Source organism: Lucilia sericata, unplaced genomic scaffold (genome assembly GCF_015586225.1).
Source record: "Lucilia sericata isolate MDLA Ls3-8-SP2 unplaced genomic scaffold, ASM1558622v1 Contig000021F_arrow, whole genome shotgun sequence".
In the NCBI taxonomy this organism is placed as follows: Eukaryota; Metazoa; Arthropoda; class Insecta; order Diptera; family Calliphoridae; genus Lucilia; species Lucilia sericata.
In genome coordinates this window covers 604,928-625,095 of record NW_023994059.1, presented here as the reverse complement: position 1 = coordinate 625,095, position 20,168 = coordinate 604,928, and the positions used below count along the sequence as shown (strand labels likewise).

The 20,168-nt window shown below is 29.5% G+C and overlaps 3 protein-coding genes across 4 annotated transcripts in view; 2 read left to right on the top strand and 1 right to left on the bottom strand.

The window, feature by feature from the left end:
• The first annotated feature begins 467 nt into the window (after nucleotides 1–467).
• LOC119608303 (delta-aminolevulinic acid dehydratase) lies at nucleotides 468–2,499 on the top strand. The gene has a single exon (XM_037962677.1). The coding sequence runs from the start codon at nucleotides 881–883 to the stop codon at nucleotides 1,865–1,867; it is 987 nt and encodes a 328-aa protein (XP_037818605.1). The 5' UTR covers nucleotides 468–880; the 3' UTR covers nucleotides 1,868–2,499.
• A 1,290-nt stretch (nucleotides 2,500–3,789) lies between these two features.
• On the bottom strand, nucleotides 3,790–6,006 carry LOC119608294. Its single transcript, XM_037962665.1, has 2 exons — nucleotides 5,710–6,006; nucleotides 3,790–5,648 (listed from the first exon to the last, which is right to left on the bottom strand). Exons 1-2 carry the CDS (start codon nucleotides 5,734–5,736, stop codon nucleotides 4,143–4,145), a joined length of 1,533 nt encoding a protein of 510 aa, XP_037818593.1. The 5' UTR covers nucleotides 5,737–6,006; the 3' UTR covers nucleotides 3,790–4,142.
• A 1,129-nt stretch (nucleotides 6,007–7,135) lies between these two features.
• The window catches only part of LOC119608399 (palmitoyltransferase app), a 138,914-nt gene continuing 125,881 nt past the window's right edge, over nucleotides 7,136–20,168 (top strand). Inside the window, exons 1-2 of one of the 2 annotated variants that reach the window (XM_037962850.1) lie at nucleotides 7,136–7,778; nucleotides 8,169–8,433. The gene's annotated coding sequence lies outside the window, so the exon portion shown is untranslated. The remainder of the gene's footprint in view (nucleotides 7,779–8,168; nucleotides 8,434–20,168) is intronic. The other variant, XM_037962847.1, reaches the window with a different exon arrangement.

Sequence of the window (20,168 nt, the reverse complement as noted above, 5' to 3'; positions counted from 1 at the left end):
GAATTGTGGACATGTAACTTATTATTCGGCAGGATCATCAACGCAAGTATAAAACAACGCAAGTATAAAACTTAGCTTTTTGTCGAGATACGAGTATGTATATTAAACATAATTATGTGCTGAAAAGCCCTATTCGTGAGTTTCAGTTGTATGGTGGCTACGTGAAATAATGGACCGATATTAACTATTTTCAATAGTCTTCATCCCTGGAACAATAGATCATGTTGCAAATTTCATTGAATTGTCTTCAAAATTGCGATTACAAGGCTTAAATGGACGGACATAGCTAAATCGACTCAGAAAATGATTCTAAGCCGATTGGTATACTTTAGGATAAATATTCTTGTGCGTTACAAACATCAGCGCATACCCAATTACCCTCCTCACTAAAGTGATGTAGGGTATAATAATCAACAGAGAAACAAATCTTTAGCATGTGAATTCGTAGAAAAAATGAGGGAAAGTTGCTGATAAAAAAACGGCAGGCAGGTAGTGGAACTGTTGGGTATTTTCTATCATTTTAATACAAACACTAATCGCCAGCACGCATTCATTCAATAAACAATTTTTGTAAGAGAACTCTCAAAAAAACTAAAGTATTCAGTAGACCAACGCGACCAGAGTACGTTCATTAAAAACACGCGAAAAGCAAAAGTAGACTGTCAGAGGAACGGGTGTGCGAAGCAGAGAGTCGGAACAAGCGTAAAAGTGCACAAAATACAAAAACAAGAAACATAAAAAGCTGAAACTAAAATTTTATTACTTAATCAATATTAAAAAAAAAAGAAAAAACTAAATTAAAACTGAGTTGAAAGTATAATTTAACCATTTGCTACAGAAATCCCCACTTTTTAGCATTAACTAAATAAATCTACACAAAATGGACAAGAAATTACACAGTGGTATCCATCATCCTACTTTGCGTTTGCTGCAGGAATCCGGTTGTGAGATTACTCCCCACAATTTAATGTATCCGGTGTTTTTGGTATGTGATGATGACAGTTTCCAACCCATTGCCAGTATGCCCGGACAGGCTAGAATGGGTGTTAATGTTCTGAGAGATCATTTGACTCCTTTGGTTGCTAAGGGCTTAAGTTCTGTTTTACTTTTTGGTGTAGTCGATTGCGCAATGAAAGATGAACACGCCACACATGCCGATTCCAAAGAAAATCCTGTTGTCAAGGCCTTACCTTTGCTTAGACAATGGTTCCCTAATCTCTTAATAGCTTGCGATGTATGTCTGTGTCCCTATATGTCACATGGTCACTGCGGCATTTTGGATGAGGGCGGCCTAAAGAATGCCGAAAGCATTAAACGTTTAGCGGAAGTAGCTGTAGCATATGGCAAAGCTGGTGCCCATATAGTGGCTCCCTCCGATATGATGGATAACCGCATTAAAGCAATCAAAGAGGGACTAATTGCCAACAATTTGGAAAATCGTGTTTCCTTACTCTCCTACTCGGCGAAATTCGCTTCCAATTTCTATGGACCCTTCAGAGATGCAGCTCAGTCGGCTCCGGCTTTTGGTGATCGCAGATGTTATCAACTGCCCAGTGGCTCTAAGGGTTTGGCCATGCGTGCTGTACAACGTGATGTTGTAGAGGGAGCCGATATGTTGATGGTCAAACCAGGCATGCCTTATTTGGACATTTTAAGACAAACTAAAGACACTTACCCTAGTCATCCTTTGTACGTGTATCAAGTATCGGGTGAATATGCCATGTTATATTATGCTGCTGAACATGGTGCCTTTGATTTGAAGCAAGCTTTAATGGAATCCATGAAAGGCTTTAGACGTGCCGGAGCCGATTGCATAATCACCTATTTTACACCACAAATTTTAGACATTTTGGAAGAAGAGAAATGATGGTTGGTAAAAGTGGCAGATGAGGGGGATGATGTTAAAAAAGGTGGTTAATTAAATTTAAATTAAGTGTACTTATTAAGTTAATTAAGTTGAACTAAGACATACAAATCGCTTCACTTGTTTTGAGGAAAAAGTTAAAGTTTTTTAAAAAGGGTCCATAGAAAAATTTCTAGCATGAGTGCAATAAAACTATTTCCTTTTAGTTTAAAATTTGTTTACAAAAGTTAATTTTTCTCGTTAACTTATGTTAATGGAAATCTTGTTATTTTAAAACAATTTTAAATTTTGTTAGATTTTTTTCTTTTTGATATAAAATTGCCTATCTTAAAGTTTTAAACGACTTTTAACTTTTTTCTACAAACAAGACGAAAAAAATAACTTAATTTTATTATGCAATTTATATTTTAGACCATTAATTATAGACAATAATAAAATATACATACATACATATGTACATCTGTTTGTATGTACATTACAACCATTAACAAAATTTCGTCATCTTTTATTTTTTTTAATAAATACAAAACTATTTCACCTATTATTTGCATGTCATCGTTATAAGTTTGTATAAATTAATTGTTATACAAAAACTTAAAGGCAAAAATATAGTCTATTGTGGAATTAAACCCTAATCAGCAATTATTATCTGCAAGTGCCCAATTGTTGTATACAAATAAACGAAAAATGTTAGTGCATTATGCGATTTTGAAAATGTTATCAAAATAATTTGTTTGGAACATTGTTAAAATATTTGTGTTCTTCAAAAATGATATTTTTAGCAATAGAGTTGCGTTGCGTTAGTGTTTGTATGTGTAAATAATCTAATTTGCTAAAACTACAAATAATTTTAATTAAAATTTAATTTGTTTCAGTCACCCAGTAAACATTATTATTATTTTGATATGAGATTTTTCAATATCAATGTGTAGAGTTGTTTAAAAAATTGCATATTTTAGAATAATTACTTTAAATTTTGTATATCATCTTCAGTCTTGAAGGTTTAATCCTTATTTCGAAAATGCTTTCATTATTTAATAATTTAATACACGAATTCGTGATTGATGTAATATGTTTGTTGGGTTATATTTTGCCGCAATAGGAATTATTCAACATTTCAGCAGCTTTTTCGTGATATTATTTCTACATTTATCAAGCACATTAAATCTTTCTATAGAATTGTTTAAAAAACGTTTTTTATTACTGTTTGAATTTTTTATAAAAAGGTCTTGCACTTCATTAGCATTTGTTTGTTTAAATACATATTCATTAAATACTTTAAGGAAAGTTTGCAAATTGTTTGTGTTTTATTCGAAAACATGTCAAGAAGTATTATTTTAGTATTAAAATTTATCAGTACGTGAGTTTGAATCATGTTATAACTTTCGTTTTTTGTAAATGAATCATTTAAAAGGTTAAAGCAAATAGATACATATAGTATTTTTTAAATTATTATTAAACTTGTTAATTAGTATTAACAAGTTTAGTGAATAAATCTGCAGCTATTTAGGGACTATTGAAAATGCTTATATCATATTCGAGGACAGCTCTGCTATCTGTAAAAGTGAAATTAATTTACAAAATTCTGGAGGTCAAACCAATAAATTTCAAATTTCTAAAAATCAGTCTTATAAACGCCATCTTTAGTTTCGTAAATGATTGTTCAAAAGTCAGTTTATTTTCAAAACATACCATATGTACATACATATGTATGTATATTTTCAACTCATTTCTTCTAAAAAAAACAACACAATTTTTGTTAACTAGGTATTTTATTAGTTTTAAGTTTTGTACAAACATTAGAACAGTGTATACAATATCTAAGTGAAACTTAAGTACATACTTGGATAAAAATTGTTTTATATTAAAATAAAAAAAAAAACGAACTAAAAACATCTGTAAATAAATTGAATTTAAATGCATGCAAAATAAAGTATGTTTTTTACATAAAATTCTGAAATGTGATGCTTTATTTAAGGAATCGTTTTCATGTAAAAAAGCAAGGAGAATTAATTAAATTGTTAAAATAAACAATAAAATGGAATTTTAAATGAGACATTAATATAAAATAGAACACGTTTTACGTTCGAATTCGATTATATTCGAAAATGCAAATACTGAGATAATAAAATTAAATTCAATTTAAACACACATCTAAATGAACTTTCAATGGACAGTCTTAAATTATTAGTAATTCTTAAAACTTAAGTACAAAATATAAATAAAATTTTAAAAAAGGGGAAATACTTTGTTGCGTGCTGCTGTATGCGAAGAGTATTTAAGTTTCTTGTGTTTCTTCATTGTAGATTTTGGAATGTTCTAAAATGTCGGTATTCTGCATGGGTTCCAAATCGGTATCTGATATAATCTCTGCCAGCCATTGTTCGATTTGCACAGGATGAAATGATTCCTCATCGCCACTGCTGTGTGCTTCTAAAATGATTTTAAGATTTTCGAAATTTTTCAAAACCAAACGTCTGCCTTGTGGATCTTCTCCCAAGTACTCATTAAAACTGGTAGAAGAGTCTGCATTTTGTTGTGTAGCTTGTGAATGGACTGAGCTTGAAGTACATTTTGAGCGAACTCTTTGCTGTTGATTAATCGATTTTTTAATTTCATTCAAAAGACGATTGTAAAAGTCACAAGTCACTTCATTGGCCATCGACGAAGAGGAAGATTCGACTACGTTGTCTTGAGATTCTGGATTATTGGGATTTCTAAGTGGTTTATTTTCCATGTTGTGAGATTTTTCGGGCTTTACGTGAGATTTTTTGGATTTCGGCTTTTTGGTAGATTGAGAACGTGAACTATTGTTGCTGGAATAGTTGGATAAACTGTTGGGTGTGTTACTGTTACTGGTGGATGAGGGTGAAGTGCATTCAGTATTGGAACTAGAAGAGACCAGGGATTCCATCAAAGTCTTTGATTTTTGTGAGGACTTAGATTTAGCCTTGTTAGTAGATGATGAGGCTTCTTCCTCTTCTTCATCCTCTTGATTTGGATAGCGTACCGGTATTTGCGCCTGGACATTGTCCTCTGTTGTGCAGTTTATAGTTAAAGAGGCTATATTCCTTAAATTAATAGTGCCATTGCAATTATTAATGGTAATTTTTGGTTTAAATCTTTTTTGTTTTGTTGATTGCTGTTGAGTTTGAGAATATTTGTTGTTCGACAACAATTCCGAGTGCTGCTCCAAAGAACCTTGTTCGAGACTGGATACCACGTCGGCAATAGAAGATTCAACTTCATCGTCTAATTCTTCCAAATTTAGAGGGGGTACTGGTTGTTCTCTTTTAAGTTTAGCCTGTTTTATCAGTTCTTTGGCCTCTTTCAATGTTATATTTATAATGCTTTCATTCATAAGCTTGGCATTGTGTTCCATAAGACTTTTGTGGCGAGAAAAATCTACCACAATACTCTCTCTGCTCTCCTCATCTTCTATACCTAATTCCCCCTCTTCACCACTTTGATTTAGACCTTTGAACATGGTCTCATGATCATCGGAGGGTTTAATGTAGTCTTCGTTTTTCAAGTAAACATCCTGCAGGGCCAAGTTCAAGTTGGTCAACTGATAGCGTCCAAAGTTGCGAATGGCTGCCAGCAGCTCGTGTTCATTGTCACATAGGAATTCTATGTTAGAATCAATATCCTTCTCTCGTTTTCCGGACTGCAATTGTTGTTTTCTGGTTGTATTTATCACTTCGAGTTGTCGTAGCAACAATTTTTCACGCATCATTACAGCCGATTTTAGTTCAGCAAATTTTTCTTGTACATTTTGCTTAATCTAGGGAAAATTTTTTAATTTAAATCTTATTAAAACATAATCGAAGCCAGATTTTACTTACCTCATTAACAACATCTTGTTGTGCCATTTCTTTATCTGGTATTAATTTTTGGTAAAACGTATACAATTTGTGAAAAAATCTACTCTAATTAAAATATTTTCTTCAATACGGGCTGTTCTAATGTTATGCGTACTCTTCTACACGAATAAAATGTTCATTGTTATAGAAAAGCCTTTTTCTTTTTTCCTTCTGTTGTTTTACTTGTTATCTTATGTATGTATGTCGTTTTTCTTCACTTTTATATTGTACATATGTGGATTTTCCTTAGAATTTTCTTTTATTTTTTTTAATAAACATCTGGCTACGAATGTGTTGAACAAAACAAAAACTGAGAAAAACATTTTACTGACAAAATACAACTATGTAGTGATGATTTGTTTTATACAGTCTTTATGTTTGTATTTATACAGTTCTTTAGCGTTTTGTAAAGCTACCACATTGTTGGTATACTTAAAACTTAAAATAACGGTTCATAATTGCAATTCGGTTAATTTGAAATATTACTTCAAATTAAAAGCATTTTACTGTATGTGGAAAATGACTTTAAAGAGATAAAAAGAAAATATATACCACTAACAAAAACATGCACTGAAAAAAATTAATCATTTACAGAAAATTTTAAAAGTTAATTTACTATATTATGCAAAAACGACTATTAAAGTTATTAAAAAGGTGCTTAGTAAATCATTCTATATTAATACCCGGTTTTAAATCATAGGTAGGAACTTTGTTTTCCAAAATATGCTGTTAAAATGAGGGAATATAGAGTACATGTAAAAATATACTAAAACCTGAATTTTGTAGAATTTTGTTGAATTATCTTAAAAAATGTTAAAGTTTTAAGGGTGTTTATGTTGTCAGTCGTGTTTTCGCTTTAATGAAATTTCTCAAATGTATGTATGTATGTAAGTGCGAATTTTCGAGCAACGTTTTTAAACAATTTTGAAATTATTAAAAAGCTTAACAAAAGTTTTCACACATTACACATTTTTAGCCACACTAATGAACTAACATAATAAAAACTTGTAATGAAAAAATAATTTTATTTATTTGGAAGAAATATTATAAAATAGAACGAAGTATAATTTAATGTGGGATAACAAAAACATTTTTTTGTACTTTATACAAAATCGCATGGGTCTAATAATCGTTACGTTTATTAATATCATGTTCTTATTCATTTTACAATTAAAACGTTTATTAAGATTTCAATCAGAATTTAATTCATAAAATGCTTTTTACTTAAGTTTAATAAGAATCCAAATGAAATTCCAATTGGACTTAATGTCTTTTTCACAAAAGCTATACATCTGGCATCTTTATTCCAATTGTATTAAATGAGAACGAAAGAGCAACTAACTAAATACTCCAGACTGAACGTACCCCAACGTAACTAAAAATTCATTTAGTGTGTTGTCATTTTATTTAGTTGTGCGGTGCCGTGTTGTTAAGACGTCTGACTAATAAGTGAACGGAATAAACACTAAAATAAAGAAACAAAAAACTAAGAAAATCATTAACACAGATTAAATAATAATAGAAATTTTCATATTCTTATAAGGAAATAATGTGAGAGAAGTTTAAGTGCTGCGATGATATAAATACAAAATACTAAATAATAGTAATAAATGTAACAAATTAAAGCAATTGAAAAAGAGGAAGAAAAATAGAAGTGATTTAATAATAAAAACCGCTATGAAACAAAATAATAAATGCTCCCACTACTACTACAACTATATCGCAGCAGACATACAAACACATGCTCCTCACATACGCTCCTACATACAGTAACTTAATCAAAAACGCATGCAATCCAGCAAGCTAAAGTTTATTTTTTTTAATTCTACAACAACAAATATCTCGGTCGCGCTGAACGTAAACGTTTGACGGACGTCGCACTCGTATCTTGTTTTTTGTAGTAAACGTCGTTGTTGGTTAAAAGAAGAAACCGTAAAAACGAGTCATCATTATAAATTTTTGTTTCTGTTTTTTTTGTTAATTTTTTCGGTTTAATTTTATTGTTTAGTTATTTTTGTGTGAGATTTTTTTGTTTGTTGGTTGTGTAAAAGGTAAATCTACGAAAAATTAATTATAAAAAGAAATAACCATAAAAAATAAATTGAAATAATAGTGTTTAAAATAATTGAAATTTAGCAAAATGAGCAAAAATAAATAGTGTGTGATTAACATGCTAGAGAATTGCAATAGTAGAAGAATTTTCAAAGTGTAAAAGAAACAATTTAAAAAAATCTTTATTTTGTTAGGCCTACATTGCATTTTTCATAATTTTTATTGTGTTGCTTTTTTAAGTTTTTCCTTTTGCACATTTTTTTGTGCTTCTGCCATTTGTCATTTATAAGTTCGTTCGTTTTATTTTGTTGTTGTTGTTTTGTGATTTTTTTTAATTTTATATAAACGTGTGCTCATGTTGTTGTCTGTCGTTGGTTTTGTTGCTTTAGTGTCATTGTGCATTTAGTTTACTAGTATAGTTTAATAACAACAACAACTGCAACAACAGCAACATTAACATAAAGAACAAGAGTAGCAGCAGCAGTAGCAAAAGTAGCAGCAGCAACAAAGCAGAGTGCAGTGTCATTCACGCGACAACAGACCTATAAAGAAGAAAAAATAAAAATAAAAACAAAATAAAAAAGAAGAATCAGACAGGAATTAAAAAAAACAACTACAACAACACACCAACAAAACTAAAATATATAATAACAGGTCAGTACAGATAAAATTTATTATTATTTATACTCGATATTTAAATAAACATTTTATTTTGTTTGTTTATTTATTTACTTATTTAGTGAATTTCGTATTTATTTTTCTTTTCTTTTTTATCTAATTTTGTTTATAAATCAATATAAAAGGTGTTTATGTGTTTTTGTTATGAATAAAATTTTAAAGTTTTTTAAACAAGTGAAAAAAGCTAAAATGACAAAATAAAACAATGAAAAAGGTGCCATGACCTATTATTCAATGTAGGAAACATTTTTGGGACAAACGTTTTGCATAAATTACTTTTACTATTGTCAGTTGGTCTGTCGGTTGCATGTTTTGTTGTTGTTATATATTGTCTCTCTTTGTCGTCTTCAACACTTACATCAGCATTGAAAACTTCGCATAATTGTCACACTGAGTGCAGTAGTCAGTTAGTAGTGACCAATTATTTCCCAGTGAGCAGTTTGATTTACTTATTGAATAGACGAACTGCACTAGATTTGTTTAGCTTTTATGGTATTTGTGATATTGTATTTACTATTCTAATTTAGTAAAAATGCAGGTGAAAAGTGTAAATTTTTATTAAGTTACGATATCGAAATATTGATCATGGAGTAAATACATATGTAGAAAAAATTTATTTTTTTGTCTTGTACCAACACTATGTTGAACTAGGAAAATAGGGAGGGGTATAGAGTGAGTAGTGTTTGGGGACATTTGTTTTAAATCTTCTTAAATCAATTTGCAGGGAATACTTCTGAAGAATGAATTCTCTCTGTAATGTGTTGTTCTGTCCACTGGACAGTCGACCACAAGTGACGAAAGTCAAGAAAAATAAACGGTTATCTGGAACACACTCCATTGTAATATCGATAGAACAGTGAACGTTGCGACCGATAAGAAACTTCGCCCTCTGTAAATAGTAAGGAGATTAGATGGAGTGAAGTAAGCCTTACAACGTTTCAAAATACCAAGGCACTTGAATGCTTTAGTCCACATCGCACTGTATTTTCGTGCCCATAACATCAAGAGTTTCTGATTCCTTTATATTTACATCACCCATAAATATAAATGAAACAACGTTAGCTGCCATGCGCTTATCGTTAAAATATTGTTAAAATCGGCTCTATTAATACGACCCCATTCAGAGATTGTTATCATGTCGCGATTTAGCGATTCATTCATATTTTGCTTCATTGCCCTAATCTCTAAAGGTCTTGGCCTTTAACTGAATGAATATGAATGGCAGATAGTGCTGTCATCGGCAAAAGAGTAGATAGAGTAGGAAGTTTGACATACGAATTCGTTTATGGAAATAAGAAATAGAGTAGGGGAAAGAACGGAGCCTTGCTGTACCCCTGAACTAATCTTGAACTCGTTTGTTGAGATCCCATATATAACAACTCGTATAGTGCTACATATCACTTTTCTTTCGCCAAAATGGTGAATGTAATGACACCATTTCTTCGAATGGAAGGCTAGCAGGTCTTCCTCCCGTAGAGCGACCTGTACGTAAGCCATTCTGGCGGTCGTTAAGTAAATTGTTGAACTCTACCATTTGGAACACCATACTTTCCATAACTTTAGAAAGTACAGAACAATTTGCTATTGGGCGATAATTTCACTTTTTAGGAATTGGCGTTACATTAGCAACCTTCAAAGCTGAATGCTGAAAAGATTAGCTAATGGACGAGCTAGCGTCGAAGGGCACTGCCATCTGGTCCAGGTGACATTAATGTTGAGATCAGTTAAAAACCTTTTAATGGCATGCGCTCGGAAGAATATACTTGGCACAGTTACTGATACTCCATCGAGCAGTGGTTGATCGCATTCCGAGTCAGTGAATGTTTGGTCGTCTTTTATACTTTTTACGAAGGACATAAAGGTTTTGCTGCCCCTAGGAACCGCAAGAACCTTATCACCTTATGTAAAGCTTTTTCGCGTCGAAGTACTCTGGCGCACAAACATTTTTTATTGTAAGAACCTGTCTGCCTTGCAAAAGAAATTCAAAATTCATCTTCCAAATATTAACAACTCACGATTGTTTAAATTTATATCTGTTAATTTTTTTCTTTTAGCATTTCATCATTTAATTCTCTTTTTAAAATGTTAAATACATGCATTATTTTTTATTATATTTTTTTGTCTGAATAGTGGTTGAAGGCAGACATGTCTTGTTTTTTTTTTGCTGTTGTTTCGTTTTTTATAATTTATTTAAAAATTTTGTGTTTTTGCTCTCCCAGTCTGTTTTAATCATAAAATACAAGTTTAAAGTTTTTTTTTGAAAATAAATATTTGCACATTTAAATAAATAAATAATAAATGGTGTGATAAATAAAAACAACAATTTAACTTTTTTCCTAAAAAATATAAACATTTAAAATCATAACTATTTTAAATTAAATACAATTTTTATGTAAATATTTTTTATCGTTGTCTTTTTTTGTAAAATTCATAATTTAATGAATAATTACTTTTTAACCGAGTATTTTTTCTTTGGTTTAAGTTTTTGCATGTAACTTTTTTCATTCAGTCGTTTTTATCATATTGACGCTGGCATTAGAGTCATCAAGTTAAAAATTGTATTTTAACTTAAATTAGTTCAATGAAGCAGCTAATCAGGGTCAAGCATACTTGACTAAACTTTATACAATTTTTGCGTTATTACTTTTTTATTCAATCTATTTCATATTTTTTCCACAATTTTTGTGATGAGACTTGACGCTGGATGAGTTTGAGTGTTTTTGAGTTTGTGTGTTGGTTGTGTTCCAGCAGTAGTAGTGTTACTTGCTGCTGGTGCTAAAGTGGCTTTTGAACTGAAATCAATTTTTAACTTAATTATGTAAAGTACATAAAATTAATTTTTATGAATTTATTTTTTTTTTTTTTTTTGCAATGAATATAAAATTGAATTGTCTATTTTGGCTAAATGCTTTTCGAAATATTTTACATATTAACGTTTTCATTTTAATGCTGAAAATAATGTAATAATTGTTCGAAAAGTGATGAAACGAAAAAAGAAGTATTTTGCAGACACATTTACTTAAACGTGGGTTTTTAGGAATAGTTTTACATACATACATAGGTACATAAGTGTGTGTTTAAACTTTTTAAGGTGATTTGAATTTCTATCTCGCTGAACAAGGTTACAAATTTAAAAAAATGATGATTGCGATTGAACTTCACAAGCATTTGCCTTTTGTTCAAAAATATATTATTCAAAAATATTATGAGTTTTTTTAAGTTTTAACCAACACTAGGGTGGTTACTTTTCATAGACAACTTCAATGTTTGATGCCTTTAGGAGCAATGTTTATCAAAACTTTCTCTATTTTCCCCTAGACGTTTTTTGCTCAAAATATTACATTGCACTATCACAAAAGATCTACTTAAATATTCTTTCCTGTTGTATGATTGCTTCAAGTGTGTATATTTGTTTGCCTGAACCACATAAATAAAATATGTTTGCGACAATAGATAAATAATAACCTAGTCCAACCAAATATTTTTTCTACGTCTCTGTTAATGTGCGCTAACTAAAATAAGAATAATAAGATTTAAAATATTGTAATAATAAAGAAAGTATAAATATAATGTATGCATTCTTAAAGTTAATTAAAACGAACTTTAAGCATTTCTTTCATTAAATCCATTGTAGAACTTTCTAATGCCCCATTGCCAGCCCAAACTATGTATTCTCATTTCTCATCATAATTTCATGTCTAATAAGAGGGTATTTAACTTAATTGTTGCATGTTGCTTTTGTTGTGTAAAAGTTCTACAATAAATGGAAACTCGTATAAAATGGAATTTGCGCCCCAGTAACATTTGCAAATTCGTGAAATAATTTACAATTGTTAACATAATTTCAAAGCATGTAGGTACATTGTACATAACTTGAGCATTAGTAATTTCTTTTGATTCTTTTTTAACAAAAAAATGCTTTCATTTTCATCAATACACATTTAGAATTATTAATTAACTTCTGCCTTAAATAAACAAATATTGACAACTGTCAGTGGATTACGTAGTTAAATAATATTTTGTGTCGCTATATACATAAATACATATGTACTTATACTTGTTTCTTTTTGAGATTTTTGTATGTTTGAATATAGTGAAAGTATTTCGCAATTTATTATACATATTTTTCAGTTCATGTGTGTGTGTAAAAAATAGTAGTGTCAGTTGTTATAACATCGCTTAAGTAAGTTAAATTAAAACTTATTAAATTTTATATTTATTTAATGGAATACCATTTCAAAAACCCACCATTGCGTTGTCGTTGTCTCTTTTATTGCCGCCACAGTTCCGCTGTTTGTTTATTGTTTGTTAACATGAAATTCTTAAAGGGGATTTATAGATCTCCCTCTTTCCCTAACGCCGCTAAGCTCCACCATCAACCATTTTTTAATTATCAACACAAAAATATATTTTTCCATTTAAAGAAACTTTTTCTGTGCGTTTGTGTAGACATTTCCATTTGGTTTTGCCTTATGCCAAAAACGTGAGAATTTTTTACTTTTAGTTATTAATTCTTCTAAAGAAAAGTTAAATAATAAGTTTATTATAAAAAAGGCGAAAAAGAAAAAAAAGCAACTTCTAATCCAAAGAATAATATTATGAATTAAATTAACATTTACATTTTATTTAAGGCGCGATTTAATACTTTGCCTTTACCTTATTTTTAAAATTATAATTATAACTTGGAAATATAATGAGCGAACGTTGGAGGCAAATTACAGTTGGTGCTACAGGCTGTAAGCGTAAATAAAACAAAAAATTCTTTGCTGTAAATTGTGGCTTTGGGGCTGTAAGTGTAGATTAATATCTTGAGGTTTTGTTTCCTAGTACATATAATTTTGAAATGCTATGACATACTGTGAATAATATTCTTTAAATAAATTTTAAATAGAACTTTCTATAATTTATTATAAATCTTAATACTATTTATTAGTAGTCATCGCTTAGCGATTCTGTTGTATTTGTGGATTATTTCAATTGCTTTGGCGTAGGTTTAAATTTTAATTTATAAACAAAAAACCGGCTGTGTTTGTCATGGCGTTTATTGTTGATTTTTTATTTATTTCAACTGTTTTTGTTCTTACTCAATTAATTCAATCTATAAATTTGTTTAGGTTTAAATGCTTAAGTATTTCAATACAAATATTTCAAACCACTCTTTCATATTTAAATAACTATTTTTGTCATTTAAACCCTTAGACTTAAATAGTTTAGGGCTATAAGTTAAAAACCTAGGGCTGTTTAAGTATTGTCATGTATACATATTTATATTTAAATTAATTCTTAGTCAAACTTAAGACGCAATCTCTTTTTCTACTTAATAAATATTTGTTTAATATAAACGTAAATGTTATTTTTATTCCATTTTTTGTGGAGGAATTTTATATCTGTTAATTTCAACCTTTTTTCAGTAATTACTTACTTACGTTATTTATTGTATTTTATGATGTTTGTGCGCTATTATAATCTAACAATTGCTGTATTTGTCAATTATTTTGTAACATTTAGATTTCGATCATTGTTTCTTATTGAAAACATAATTAGGTATATACCTTTGAAGTTTTAGTTATTTTGAAGGATTTTTACAATTCAATTTATTTGATTACCTTCTCAGCAAAATATTCAACAATTTTAGCAATGGTTTTCAACATTAGTTTAGTTTAGGATTTGCCCATTAGTCCGACTTATGTATATTATGTTCACAACGAATTTAAAGTCGTTACTAATAACAAGCCTATTTTTTCCAATTCTTTTTAAAAGTTTTTTCAAATTGTTTACATTTTCTGATTTCTATAGATCATCGTTTGTTTAATGAATTGTCCCAAAGTGTAATCGATTTTTTTAAAAATGTGTGTACATTGAGTTGTTTACAACGCCATTTCCCAGAAAATGCTTGTCCCGTTTTCATTCTTTGAAACGGTCATATATACTCAAAGCCTCCTGTAATTATGACGTAGATAGTCCGTTCATATATGATTGCATTGAAAATCTCTAATAAATAAGGGTATACAGTTTAGTCAAAGCCTAACAACAATATTTAATGCAAATGTATTGATGAAATCATTTTGGATCAATTTTACTTCGATTTCTTTCAGGTCACCATTGAGCGTTAATCTGACTACAGATAAATGATTTGACATTGTATATACATGCATTCTATTGACTTTGCTAAAGTAGGGTGTATTTTTATTTCGTCTTTAAACACGCTACAAATTTTAAGTAAAAACTTGTTCATTTACACTTATATCACAATTACACACTAATACTTACAGCTTACTGTATTCCAATCAATTTACAAATACACTTGAAGTGATTTTTTCTCTTCTTAATATCAGAAAACAAAAAAACAAAACAAATGAAAAAATCGTAATAATGAAAAACAAAAACAAAAGATACACATGCTAATAGCCATAATAACCACAAGGTCAATTGAATTGCGAGTGATGTTGTTTGTTATTGTTATTTTCGCTGATGTTGCTGGATGTAAGCACACTTAATAAAGCACCAGTAGCACAAGCAGTGGCAGAGTTGAGTAGAGCAACAATCACGTGGCAATCAACTAATTTGTTGAAATATCTTTCACTTATACTCACTCCTCTTTCCCTCGATAATTACCATGGAATACTTGAAAAAAAGAACAAAAGCAAAAAAACGAAGAAGTAAAACAGCAATTACTGGCACACATTTACGCATTTACGTTACAACGTTTGTATCTTTGTGTTTTATAGATATTTGTACTCCTGCCTAAGAATGTTTGTAAGTGACTGTGTGCGTATGAGTATTTTGTAATACGAGTTTAACCCCAAATAGCTTTAGATATTGCACTAATAAAATTTAACTTACCCTAACAACTTTTCTCTTTGTTCTTGTTGTTGCTCTTTAAGCTATACGTTTTCCACACTTTTTTGCTTCGATCGTTGTTGTTGTTTTGCTTACTTTGTAAAAAATGTTTAAGCTTTTTTACTAAACATACATTGACATAAACCAACAGTTTGATTTTAATACCTCAACTTTTGTTTTTGTAGTCAGTCGTGTGCTTCCTTAGGTAAACACTTTGTTGTTGTTATAAAAGACCTTATCCAATATAATATGCATTATAGCCATTGATGTTGTTGTTTTTGTATTGTCTTTAATGTTTTGTTTTACGTTATTTTGTGTTGTTGTCTTTGTAGTAGTTTTAAAATTTTTTGTCCTATTATTCCTGGCGTGTTTTGCTTTCTTTTTGAATGTTTTTCTCTAGTGTTTCTAATACATGTTGTAACCTTTAGTTTTTGCCAATTTACCTTTTGGTACACATATGTACAAGTTCCTCCCACTATTCTTGTTGTTGCTGTTGTTTTTGTTAGTGGCAGTGGTGTATTTTCAGCCACATTGTTTGTTATTAAAGCTAATACGTTTTATGTTGTTACCCAGTAGTGTTGGTTTTTTTAAAGTTTCTTCTTTTTTTATGTGTTTAAGAGTTCAGTGGGACTATAGGGAAAGCACCAAAATGGTGTGAGTTTTTGATATTTTCGGTAAAATGAAATGTTTTTAAACTTTACCAAAAAATTGGTTTGAATACTTTTTCATAATTTTAAGTTATTTACAACTTTGGGCTAGTTATGATTTCTTTCAAACTTTAATAATAAATAATATACATTTTTTATAGTTCAATTCCATTTTGCTTTCCTTGCTTATTTTTTTTTATGTAGATAAGTAATGTGTTTAGTTATTTTTATAACCAACTGTAAAATACCTATTTGTCAGTGATTCATAACAGTTTTTATTTCAAATGTTATATTTATTTATGTAACAAATTATTTATACGATTTTTTATTTTATTTTCCCCCTTTTTGCCAGCATGAATTTTACTTACTTTTCTTTATTTGCTTGGAAAACGCGAATTGTTATTACTACACGTTTTTATGTGCGTGTACTACGTACTAATAATAAATGCTTACCAAAAGTGTTTTAAGTAGTTTTTACTAAAAAAAGTAACAGTGCCATCGATGTGGCATATGACGTTGCGAATGTACTCTTCTTAGCAGTTTAAAAAAGGCGAATGGATATATTTTGACTCATCCAAACGACTAAAAGTTGTCATATAGACATGGTTTTGGGCTAGAGGTTTAGCCAATTGAGCTATGAACATATCGTCACCTTAAACGCTAACTGACCTATCTAACAATTTTAAAATTTTGAGCGAAAGATCAAATAAACAAAAAATCTTAAAATAAAGCACTTACTTATGTAATTATATGTAAGTCATTATAAGAGTACTTAATAGTAATGGTATGTAGTATTCATTGAAAAATAAGTGGTTGTATAAGTATAAGTCATTACCGAGTTTCTATTGGGTTAGATGTTTAATTTTAGATCAGGGATGGAAAATTCTGTCCTCTTGTACTTTATTGTTGCTGTAACCAACGATATACCATGATTGTACTTTTTAATAAATAATTTTAGTATTCCATAGACTTGTAAATATACCTACCCATTGACTGAACCATAAATCACTCTATAGACTAACCACTGGTTAATAACCAGTAGATAAACTAGATAAAGAAGCCAAAAAGTAAATTACTGCTTTTAATCCTAAAAAGTAGTTTTTCTACAAGAAGTTAAAACTGTTTCAAAATTTAGATCGTTTATTAAGTACACTGAATTTTTGCCATCAATGGTGAATGGACAAATTTTTAATAAATGTTTATTGTTTAAGGATGTTGCAAACATAATAAAAAAATATATTTACTAACTCCAGTCTCTGTAGTACCTCGCGTTGAAATCAAACATTTGTCATTATCATGAAATGAAAAACATAAAATGAAAAAAACACATAATATAGTATTATTGCATTTTAAGGAATTCGTTTTGTAGATAGAAACAAAAATTATACAACTTTGTGTTACATACATAAATATATCTACTATTATGCTATTATAGATAACATCACGTTACCAGCATATAAATAAAATGTCACACACAAATCATTACATCATATATTACTCCATAATATAATAACGAAATTGTTTTGAATTATGTATAAACAGACAAGGAATTCTAATAAGAATGTCATGCATATAGAAATACTGGTAGATTATTTAAGAAAATCGGGTTAAAGATTGTACATGTTACGGAGGAAGCATTTTTTTCGATTTGCTGTTAAAAAATCTTCCTATATTTACACTCATAGAATAACGATGACATTGCCAGCCCATTTTAAGAACAAAAAATGTTTCTTTTTATATTATACATTTATTTTTCTAATTATGTGGAGAATAATAGATAAAAATATTGGTCCTTGAATAGAAAATAAATAAAACTCTCAAAAGTAAAAATAAGAAGATTTTGATAAATTGCTAAAACAATCATTTTTTTTTATTATTTAACTCCTATCTCAAGTAAAATGTTATAAATATTAGAGCCTTTACATAAACTCTTAAACATTATAAATCAATGGTTTTTCGAAACAAAAGTTAGCAATTAGTGAGATTTCAATTAATTGTTTGTTTGTGCTAACATTTCAACTAACAAATCGCATTTAAACTGTGTCTGTCTGTATGTCTGTGGTGCTGTACTACAAATCAATTTTAATTCAATGTTGTTGAATAAACTAACTAAACAGACAGACAGATAGATGGCAAACATACCTTCACACCTTTATCCTTTAAATTTTTTAACACTGTATTTCATTGATAGTTGAGTTCAGTTTCTAAACTAAAAGTTTGGACTTAAAATTTGTTAACAATGTGCACGAGGTGAGAATATTTCCACAAATTGCACAAAATTAGAAGAAAAATCAACTAAAAATCAATTGCATTTTGTATTGTGTGCAAAGCTTAGAAACCAAAAAAATAAAGAATAATAGGACGAAAATAGAGATAAAAAACAAACAAATAAACACTTAACAAAACAAAAAATATTCGCCAGTCCATGCATTCCTCTCTTTCATTCATCTATGAAACAGTTCACATTCTCGTTAGATTAGACAAATCCATTAAATATGCAACATTTTTTCTCTATTTTAGCTTTTTTGCTGCATTTGTACTTTTATTTTTGAGTTTTTGGTGCAACACACCAAAATACAAAACTGTTAGACAAAATGATTTTGAGGTTCAGCTAAAAGAAACCTTAGATATGTAAGTAAGAATATACGGATGAGGTTAGGTCGAGTACAGTGGCAACCAAAATTGTGCCATCAAACTATATTTCACCTTCAGCGTCAAATTAAAGTCTTTAGAACAGCTTAAACTGTTTCTCAAATGATTTTATTTTTTTACTTTTTACTACTTTTTATAAAATAAATTACAATTATTTTTCATAAATTTCTAAACAAAGTCTAATTTTAGAAGAAAATTAAGATTTGCCGATAGTTGCTGTTTTGTCATTCACTGGTTGAATTGCAAATGTATTTTTGTTTTGTTTTCGCAATTTCATACTATTAGCAAATAACGTTAACGTCAGTGTTTACGTTCAAACTAAAAGCATACGCTCGCCCATAATGGATGACTTTAGCAATAGTGTTCCAGTCAGACAGCAGCTAAATGCAACAACATTTAAATCAGTTTGGTAACGTTTGATGGCTCAGTAAACTTTCGATTACAAAAAAAAAATCCGAAACATCGTTTTTTTTACCATTTCTCTTGTATATTTTTGCAATTTTAATCCCACTCTTTAAAGCAACAGACAATCTGACATATATGCATGTATGTATGAACAAACGTACTTATAGGTTTCTACTATATATAGATTTTGAAAATAGAGAAGACTAGAGGGACGACAATAAAAAATTGCTTGATTTCAGTAATTTCGTTAGCAAATGAAAATGAAAACAAATTTGAATCAAATATATGATCCTGGTGGCCAATAAAACACAAAATTGTTTTGCCGCCACAATGACTACTGAAATGAAGTCATCATGTTGTGCACTTGATGTGTATCGTTCTTTTTGTTCGTTCATTTGTTTGTCTGCCCCTGCATTCAACTTTGTTTAGTTCAGGATAGAATTGTTAAGTTCGATAACAATACGAGATTCATAAGAGTGCAGGTCAAAATATTTTTTAAGCAATTTGCTATTTGGATATATGATTGATCCTATATCTGTATATCTTTCAATGTATGTACATGTTAAAAGCAACTTTAATTGGAAAATGAAGGAAGTTGTAGTCAAGCAGAACATTACAGCAAATCCCCGCGGGGTACTGCTGTTAGGAGTCTTAATCGAAAACCCAGAAACCATTATTTCGCTTGCTGGGTTTTCAATGTTCCAATCATAACTCTATGTAGAACACCATGCAACAACGGAATGTGTATTACTAGATTTTCTTCGAAGTTGTATCAAAAAATCGTGGGAACGATATTATTTCCCATCATCAAAATACAAATATTTCGTAAGAAATATGGGTTCAAATTACCGTATACAGATCGAATAATCGTTCAAATTGAAAACTCATTTCGATATAGAAATTAAAAAATGAACTAGATTTCTTGTTCGTATACAACACGAAAATTATCATTTCTGCTCGATCACGTATTTTGTAATTCTATTCCTAATTTTTTATCAAAAAATCGATTTTTCTTTTTCGTTAATAAATTCGTATTAATATTGGAATTTAAAAATAAATATTTTTGTTTAAAAGTTAAAAGAAATATTTGCCAATATGCAAAACTTAACTGTGTGTAAAGTAACACAGAACTAAAACACATAAATACATAAATGTATAAACAATCCA

Excerpts from the sequence above, each read along its gene's own strand:
- LOC119608303 (XM_037962677.1), top strand. The coding sequence starts at position 881 with ATGGACAAGAAATTACACAGTGGTATCCATCATCCTACTTTGCGTTTG.
- LOC119608294 (XM_037962665.1), bottom strand. The coding sequence starts at position 5,736 with ATGGCACAACAAGATGTTGTTAATGAG. Across the intron at positions 5,649-5,709 it reads AACAAGATGTTGTTAATGAG|ATTAAGCAAAATGTACAAGA; the intron begins GTAAGTAAAATC and ends AATTTTCCCTAG.